The 9,953-nt window shown below is 45.3% G+C and overlaps 1 protein-coding gene across 1 annotated transcript; it reads right to left on the reverse strand.

The window, feature by feature from the left end:
* Positions 1–5,528: 5,528 nt before the first annotated feature.
* Positions 5,529–9,011, reverse strand: LOC126540342 (uncharacterized). The gene is made up of 3 exons (XM_050187134.3): positions 8,728–9,011; positions 8,543–8,653; positions 5,529–6,882 (listed from the first exon to the last, which is right to left on the reverse strand). Exons 1-3 carry the CDS (start codon positions 8,933–8,935, stop codon positions 5,912–5,914), a joined length of 1,290 nt encoding a protein of 429 aa, XP_050043091.2. The 5' UTR covers positions 8,936–9,011; the 3' UTR covers positions 5,529–5,911.
* Between the last annotated feature and the right edge of the window lie 942 nt (positions 9,012–9,953).

Raw genomic sequence — 9,953 nt, forward strand, 5'->3', positions numbered from 1 at the left:
TCACCCGCAAGGTGTCCACGTTGCCCTCCGCAAGGTGTCCTTGCGTGCGTTAGCGTAAAAGTAAATCAGGAAAAATCGTATGAGTTTATATATTACCTATATACGGTCATTTCACGCCAACTGTTCCAACCATGTCACTCGAGAAAAATAATTTCTCTCAAAATATAAAAGAAAGTAAGCGTATATAAGCTTGACGTGCAAAGTGTTTTCCCAGAATAATTTGAGCGGTAAAGGCTTTTGGACACCAGAGGGCCGTTTATTGGCACGAAATGGCGGAGAGAGAGAGAGAGAGAGAGAAATTTATTTACAGAAAGGCAGAGAGGTGCAAAAAGTGCGCCAAAAATCTATGGTCTTGAGCATTCTTTCAAATTTCGCGTTTTAGCGTTGTGTGAACATGCTTCTTTCATTGCAAGAGAATCTTACAAAATAACTTTGTTTTTTACTCCTTACCACGGAGCTAAAATGCGAAAATTAGAGCGTTTTCGGTAATTTTAAAACAGACCTTTAGAGAAAAAAACGCAGAATTACTTTTATAGAACGTTACCTATAACGTAATAGTTTATAAAATATTGTTTTCGCCTTTGTGCTGCACACAGGCTCTAAAGTGAAAGCCTGAATTTGGCTAAAACGCTATTTTTGACCATGTTTAGACGTGTATAATAGCTGTGTCTTACCAGTACTCACCTACGGGGCAGAAACCTGGAGGCTTACGAAAAGGGTTCTACTCAAATTGAGGACGACACAACGAGCTATGGAAAGAAGAATGATAGGTGCGTGGGATGTCGTGTGTGCCGAAGGACGAAGCCCAACATAAAAACGTAACGCTTCTTTATTCGACTAAACGGCCGTTTAAGGGCTAGATATACTCCGGCGTAACGCGCGCGCGCGGCCACGCGCGTCGCGGTTAAGCGACGTCGGTGAAAAACGCGCACTCTACAGTTCGGCGTCACGGCGTAGCCGGCGTGCCCAGGTGCGCTTGGCGAACTCAACGCCGCCAGCGCGGAGATAGAGCGTGTTCTATTTCACGCGGCTGACGCCAGACCAGAATGCACTGCGCGCTGTAGCGGCAGCGAGCAGAAGGCAGAATGGCGGCCTGCGGTGCGCGTACTGACAGGGCGGCTGTGGTTTTTTCAACATCCGTGTCTGATGACAGCGCGAGTGAGGACGCCTGCTTGAAGCGATTCGCAACCATCCATGTGTATACGGTGTGATGAAACGCATGGACTACCGCGACACAGAGCGGAAGAACAACGCGTGGGAAGCTATACGAAAGCAGTGTGGTCTCGCCACAGGTAAGCTGCATTTCGCAGCTCCTGTACTAGCTGGTGGTAGTCGCCGAGTTGAGGGCGCTTGTCGAATAGCTTTCGTATGTACATGGTCCGCTTCCGTTTTTGACGTAGCCGACGTACTAGCAATATGAGTGCGATGTTCTGGCTTCCAGGACAAGTTAACGCCATGCCGCAAAAGTTTCCGTTTCATGCGCGAGCCGTGAAGTTGCGCTCCCGGACGCAGAGATGGCGCCAGCCTCGCGCTGCGCGCGCACGTCGAACTGTAGAGGAAGCAAATTTCTTGCACCCCTGGCGTCGCTAGCGCAGCGTATCCGACTTCGCCTGCCGCGGCCTGGCGCGCCGAGAACGTCGGACTATTGGCGGCGAGGGGTTACAGAGTCGCCCTCTATCGGAAGCGCCTCGCTGCCGTAGTATGACGGATCACGTGACGCGCTCCCCATAGGTTTTGCGGCCAGCGCTCGCTGAGAACATCACGCGGGAGCTCTCCCCGACATTTCTGTAAGTACTTTCGAAATGAGAGATGTTTTTTATTGTCTAAATAATAATTTTAGGCAAGCAGAAAGCACAGAATGGTCTACAGACACTATATCTTTGCAGAATACAACAGTGAGCACCCACTGCGCGCAGTCGCCGCAATGGAATCTCCCGAACCGGCTACTTGCGTGAAAGGTAGGTAATTGCCGAGAGCTGACTATGTGAAATATGTTCTGATAGTGGGCTGTTTGTATAACGATATGGAGCATAACAGAATGAAACCACAATGCAGCGATCGCAATGGTTCGCAGCGACCGAATGAGCGTCTGCATGCACGCCCGCGCATGAAGTTTCGGTTTCGCTGCGAGCGTGTTTTCGCACCGTGCCGCGAGCTTTAGGCCGCTGCATATGCGCATTTTGCAGTACAGAAGCAACCTTTGTTGCCTGGACACTGTCAGAGCTGTTCAAAAATATTTTTCTTATAACTAGGGACTTCGACGCCTACGGCGATTTCTGATGTGCCATCGCGACAATTTAATCTTATATTTCGTTTCTTATAAATTCTTGGACATTTGAATATCATTATTTGTCAAGTTGTGTCACACTGCATATTTATCGGTTTTTTCGGCAAGCTATTCCCCACTGTTTATTTTTCTTGATCCAGTACATTAATTGTTTGGTGCTAATACAAACATCGGCATATGCCATGCTTTCTTTAATGTGCTTCTTACCCTTTCCTTTCCATTCCAGTGAACTTGCCGTTATCGAGCATCACCAAGTTCATAGACCAAAGCTTCACGACTTCGCGACTGCTGTTGGAAGGAGAAGCAGTCTACGAATCGAAACATGTGGTAGCATGCAATGTGAAGGAGAAGAAAGATGCCACAATAACGTTTGCTGGGCTTGTTCTCCAAACGTCGGCACTAAACAAGGACCCGCATGAGCTGGAAATATCCGTGAAAGACAGAGAAGTTATTGTAGCAACTTGCAGCTGCAAAGCAGGGTAAAAACAAAGTGTAAATACTAAAATGCAAATTTTTTGAAGCATTGCATTTTAAAAGTACTTTTTTATGAAATCCTTTGATCACTTTCAGCGTATATTTAAACAATATTACAAATTTTATAAAATATGTTGACCACTTTGTTGTTATAATCCAACCAGAAAAACTACAAATTACTACCCCTGCTTTTCTTGACTTCATTATCTACTGGCTTCATATGGTTGTCACTAACAAAATTAGCCCCCTCAGTTACCCTTATTTTCAACTAGAATTGAAGTATTCAACAAACGTGAGTAAAATGACCGCACACCTATGCATGTCTCTGAGCACAAGAAAGCACCGCTACGTTATTAGCATAGCAGCATTCTATTGTGCCACTCTATGTACATTACCGAATATAATTTCTGTGGGTGTATATGGCTGTTAGTATGGCATCGATTCATTCAGTAAGCATGTATATTACTCCAAGCTAACAGCTGGTTCTGCATGTCTTCATTCAGGTTGCACAAATGCAAGCACATGGTTGCACTCCTCCTGCACATTAATGCAAGGGACACCTTTCACATCCTGTCTTCCACTGATCTTCCTCACCTGTGGGGCAAAGAGCTCAAGGCAGGTGTCAAAGATAAATATGTGCCAAGGAAGATTGTGGATCTTCCTTTGAAAAAAGGTAAACAAATATTACTTTCAACTTGGTTAATGGAATGTTAAAGTTATAGCAGCAGTAAAATAAAGCAGAACCAAGTAAAATACAGATGTTTATTTCTGAAATGTTTCAGGCAAAGCGTGACCACGTGAAGCTTCCCACTGATGACACCTTAAACAGGCTGCTGCATGCTTTGCCCTACAGTTCTACAGCATTCAGGCACAGTGAAAGCAGTAAGTACACCTTTACTACCATTGGGCCATGAGTGGCTGCCAACACCATTTGTGCACAGATAATGCCAACTCCAAGAAATGTACAACCCACTGTCAGAGAGAACATATGTGGTAGAATCGCTCATTATAGAAGCACTCCAGCTCTTCGTACTAGCCAATTCTTGTTAACACACTGTGCAACCACTCAGAGAGGAACTGCTGCTGCTTCACCTTGCTTGCTAGAAACAGGAAACCCAGGTACTTTGAAACCTGCAGTGACATGCAATTCAGTAGCACCACTAAAATTCCTGCTTCCTTTAACAGCGGACTGCAATGTACATTTCATTGAACCTGTAAGGCTGACTAGAGATTCTTCCACATACACCACTTAATGTTATCTACACACTTTGGTGCTGGTTGCTGCAAACATAACTTGCATAGGTAGTGGATTGCAAGTTTATTGTGTTGTGTTATCCACTTAAGCTGCAGGAAGACGTTAAAACAAATATTTTACAACTAAATCTCTGCTTCCATGGCCTGTAAACTTTTTTGACAGTTTCACATTAGAGCACATGCTTACAAGAAAACACAGACAAATGAAGTTTTGGTAATGAGCCAACTGTATTTATGACCAATGCACTACATGTAGTCATCTTTTACTAGAACCTGCAGGTGTAAATAAAATCAAAACAATAGAGCAACTACTTATACAAATTGTGGACATAATTCCCAGTCACAGTCATAGAGTCTAAACATTAATACAAGGAAGATTATGTACAATGAGCAAAATTGGACTGTACATGTGTTGTCAGAAGTGCTTCGATTGGGGCTAGTTGGTATGGCATCACTGTATGCAGTATTGTTGCACTGCACACACAAGGTGGCACACAAATGACATTAGCACGGTCTGTGTTTGTTTCTTGTTTTTAGTGTTGATGTACGTGCGCTTGCCATCTTTACAGCACAACAATATACCATACACTCATGTGGCGGCATTTTGTCAAGCTGCGGTCATGACTTTTGGCACTTACACAATGTGCTTGCATTCTAGGAAACCCCACGCATCCAGCAGATGTAGCCAGCAGCTCATCTTCAAGTGGCAAACAAGACTGCAGAGCTGCAGATGCAGCAAATACAACCCCAATGCCAACTGAACATAGTGCATGTGGAGAAATATTGGAGCACAATAAGGAAGAGTCTTGCGAAGCAAGGCCACCAGCACTGACAGAAGCCGTCATCAAGGCAGTAGAAGCAGGGGCACTTTCAACAGAAGACATTTATATACAATTGCAGCAGACATTCACACAATCAAACATTCAGATAATCACGCATTTGACAGAGCAGCAGGTGAACTCACAACACTGGATGCTCTACAGGAAAGGACTCATAACAGCATCTATTGCTTACTGTGTGTATACGCGAGTGCATACACTGAAAACAAAAATGGGCCCTCATGACGTGCGCCTTCTGCTTAAGTCAGTGATGAGGGAACAAACGGTGCAAACTCCAGCTATGTCAAGAGGATCCTTGCTCGAGAACACAGCAAAAGACTTCTACTTAGCCACAACAACACACCAAAATCTCCAACTACAAAGCATAGGCCTTGTAATTTCCAAAGAAAACCCTTGTATTGGAGCAAGTCCAGATGGACTTGTTACTTGTAGCTGCTGTGCTACCAGAGTACTAGAAGTAAAATGCCCAGTTAATTTGGAAAGGTTTCAGGCTGAGGAGCTAACAACACTGAGCAACGGCAAGTTAAGCCTTAAGAAAACAAGTAGATATTTCTGCCAAATTCAAGTGCAAATGGGGATTCTAGAAGTAGAGATGGCTGATTTCTTTGTTTTTCAGGACAGCGAGAATGTGTTGCTGCTAACAGCTGATTTTGATAGATTTAGCGCTGTTGTAGAGCGAGCTGTATATTTTTTTAAGTCTTATGTGCTCCCGTATGTAACTCATTAAGAAACTCAAGATGTGAACATTGCTTTTAATAATGAACAGAAAATTGATTGCAAAGGTGCAGACTGTACAAACAACCCTAGTGTCGCATTCATTGCACTATTGAGCTATATTGCGAGTAATCTGCAACAAGATCGTTGCTTAGAGAAGATTTTTTTACATCAAAAAAGTGTTTTCATGCAAATACATGTTCACCTCTGAACCACTGTTAGCAAAATTAAGGACATCAGCATCTACAGATTCTCTAGACGGTGCGACTAATGACCAAAAATAATTGCAGGCTTGTTTACGTGGCCTCTCTGTTGCGTGCTCTGTCGTATTAAAAAAAAATTCCTAATTTAAAAACTTGTCATCACTGAAAATTGGCTTAGAAAGGTTCACAATTCCAGCTATGATCTGCACAATGTCATCAATAAAAGGAAAAAGTTCTATTCCTACATTTCCTCCCAAAATCTTGAATGCTTTCATTCGCTGGATTGCCCTCTCCACGTGAACTCGTGCTGCAGCAATGCTTTGATTTCTTTCAGCATCATCTTTTGAAAGCTGCTTTTTCTTCTTTAAAAAAGGTGGACGCACCATTTTAATGTGGTGTTCAAGGCATAATTTGTCAATCAGAAAACCCTTATCTACCATAACACTGTCTATAGAAGGTAGAAACTTCTCCAACACTCTACATTCCTTAGTTATGAAGGAATCGGATGCCCTTCCCCCATAGGCATTGCTGACATAGCTGATGTGTCCTCCTGGTGTCTCACAGACAAGAATTTTAGCTGTGTATGTACCTTTATACCAACTGTAAGTCAGCAACTGAGACTCCATGTCCTTGGGCCTCTGCAATGGTATCTCAGTACAGTCAAGTACTGCGCGTACAGTGGTGTAATCTTTAAAGTACACAGTCATATTGTCAACGACAGCTTCTTTTGTTGGCCAATAGACTGCCTCTTGCAATATTGCTGCAAGGACTGTCACACTTGCTTTAAAGATGTCGGCTGCAGTGGTTCTATGAACACCAAAGAGTACACCTAACATTGAAAATGTCAGGTTGTGCTGCAACTTCATAAACGTGAGCAGCACGGCGTCTTCATTTGAGATGCGAAATCCCTTTGCATGTGAAAGTAGTCTACGATCTGTATATAGGTCACACAAGTTGTAGAAAAGCTGGAAGCAGGGCAGACCAGTAAGAACATTGAGGGCTTTTTCATCTCGGATCGCAGCAATGCTTAGTGGCTGGCTCCGCACTGCGTCAAGGGTGTTGACTTGGGCACCAATGTCAGTCGTAACTGTAAGGACGTCGGAAGGTATGGCTGAAGTAGAAAATAATAATTATTATGGGTGTTCCCATGAATTAAAAATACAGATTAACCTTTGTTCTTAGCGCACCTTGGCTGAAGGTTTCACTGGAATCTTGTTCTTCCTCAGTGTGAATGGGGGGGGGGGGGGGGGAGCTGGTGCTGGCCTGGGGCTCAACGGCCAGTGTTGCAGGATCATCTTTACGGAAGGTCTCGGCCAGGGGTCTGTCCTCTGTAAACGAGAGGTCTGTCCTCTGTGCACACTTAAAGCACATAGCATATTACCCACAACAAATATGAAGCAAAATGACTTGGTTAAGCACCAATTCTAAATGTATATAGAAGAACATGTATTACCACAGCACAGCAACAACATTTCAAGCTAAAGGTAGAGATGTTGACATTCTTTCCTTTCTAACTAGAACTGCTAACAATACTTGGTTTGTGTGCATTCAATTTTTTTTACTTTGCATGCTTCACAACTGGCTGCAAAGAAAGGTGGCATTTACTTTTGCTATCATACTATTTCATCGCATGCAGAACAATTTTTTAGAGGGAAATATTTATTTACTTTCCTCCATCTTGCAGGTTTCTGCAGAGTTGATTTGCCAAAATAATTCTTATAGGTACTGACGTAGTATTTATCATTACTGATAAGTTTACACATTCTCATCTAGTCATGTTATAAACCACTTGAAGTTAGTGCGTACTTTTTTAGACACGTGCACAAATTGTTCCTCCAGTGGGTTAGCTAACAGCCACATTTCTTACAGTACAGGTGACTACATATTGCATCACTACTCAAGTCTGGTGAAGACCGCAGCATCTTGGCACAACTATATAACATTGTGATTCACCATTACATCATAACCAAGATTTGGCAACAGCACTTCCTTACATACTACTTTAAGCTTATTATAATGTACAGTTGTAGGTACTTTTTCTTGATATGCTGACACCATGAGAAATGGTCATGCACTGCACAGCAGATCTTGCATATTGAGAAAAATGAGTTATTTTAGGTGCTGTTACCCTTCGACAATGACTTGCGTTTACAGTTTGGCATAGTGCTTGCATGAAGCTCTCTTGTTGCCCACACACTGAAACTTAACATGTATTCTAGCTGCTATGGACTCTGATCGAGCAGAAGTAAATAAAATACCCATGCGCAGTAGAAATTAGTGTCGGAAGATTACAAGTATCATGAAGCATGATGCAAAAATGCTTGTTTTTAGCCGAAATACCCTCGAAATTCGAGAAACAGGGAAGGCCGAGCAAAGGTCAAACATGCCTCACAGGGCTTATCTGTTGTTCGTTTCTCGCTGCCATGATTACAATTAAATGGCCTGTTTACAATATTGGTACACATGTGCATCAAATGTTTGAGCCTTCGTGTCAATAAAACCAGGAGCAATACGAACATTTACGCATAAGTAAACCGCCACCGTAGGCAGGGTATCGATTGTGAATCTCGGCTCGCACAGCACTTCGCTGTTTTTTAGCGCATAGCGTTTCCGTCAGAAGAACGCAAGCTTGGTTGAGAGAAAATTATTGCTACAATAAATGCAGCACACATCAAATGAGCCGCAGCCACAGCGTTTAGCTCGCGATGCACATTTACCAGCAAACATCGTGTAGATATTATTGCATTCAACGAGTCTAAACAATGACTTACGTATCTGCAGTCGATTTTGCGGACGCTGAGGACGGGGCGGACGATCAAGAGGTCGCACCGGAAGGTTCCGAGATGGTATCGCACCTCGTAAAAGCCAGCGCCTTTTCCAGCCTGCGAGTGATAAGCGTCTTTAGCCGGGCAGCGCGCGCGGGCGAGCGTCTCAGTGCGCGCTTTCTGCTACTCACCGAACATCGCAGCCCCGACGCCGTAGCAAAAATCTTCCTCGCGGAAGTGCTTGCTGCACACACGAGCTGTAGCCGATGGCTGCTTGCCGGTTCTTAGTTTCGTGATCCAAGCTTCACGAAGCCTCTTGTCCCGTGGGTATGTGTGAAGGCTGACACCGGGCTCCGTTGCGTACGTCCGGCACTGCGGCACCGTGCAGTAGCCTACCATGTTGCGTGCCTTCAAAGCAAGCCACTACCTATTGCAGTGCTTTCAAGCGTTGTAAAGGAGGCACTCGAAGCGGGAAAATCTCGCCGCTAAATGAGGACCGAAGCTTACGAGCGAAATTAAACTTTCGTTTTCAGCTCGCTTCGGCGCTCCCGAAGCAGCCGACGCGGCCGCTATGCCCACGTGACCCCTCATAGCACGTCACGTCGACGGTGGCGCCAGCTTTTCCAGTGGTGGAGCTCGAGGCCAATATCTTGGCCTTTATAGTCCGACGTAACGCACGCGCGCGCGCACGCTACGTCACGTCGGCGAAAACGACCCCTCGATAGTCGGGCGCACCGGCGCAGCCAACGTGACCGGCGGCTTCCGACGCGCCCCGACGGGCCCGGCGCTGACATGGCTCCTGAGCCATTCGCGCGTCGGAGTCGGCGGAACTCTCGCACCACAATGCATTGCGCGCGAAGAAAAAGGCGCCAACACAACTCCGCAGACGTCTATTGCGGACGACGCGCGACTTGGCGAACGATCTGCGCATGCTCTGAAGATAGCAGCCGACGGCGCGCGTGTTGAAGTATAGAGGGGATGGAATCTCGGCTGGCGCAGCGCAACCGACGTAGCGTGACTGACCGCGAACGACGCTCGCCCACGCGTCGATAACGTCGGACTATAAACGAGCCTTAACGATGGCAGCGGACGGGCATACGAACGATACGTTCGTCCCAGTAGCGGAAGGTAGAAGGCGGCCTTTCTCAGCCAGGCAGCCTGTTTTTATAGCCACCGTCGGTGACGCATACCTCAGGTGACGTGGCGGTGGCGCTATGTTTTATCGACCATGCAGTCGAGCGTGCAGCTGTGTTATGCTGGGCCAGATGATAAGAAGACGGAGGGTGCGTAGAAATATGCGCGGAGTGTGTCGCCACAGGTGTAACGTTAAGGGATAAGAAAAGAGCAGATTGGGTGAGGGAACAAACGCGAGTTAATGACATCTTAGTTGAAATCAAGAAAAAGAAATGGGCATGGG

Source organism: Dermacentor andersoni, chromosome 10 (genome assembly GCF_023375885.2).
Source record: "Dermacentor andersoni chromosome 10, qqDerAnde1_hic_scaffold, whole genome shotgun sequence".
Lineage (NCBI taxonomy): Eukaryota > Metazoa > Arthropoda > Arachnida > Ixodida > Ixodidae > Dermacentor > Dermacentor andersoni.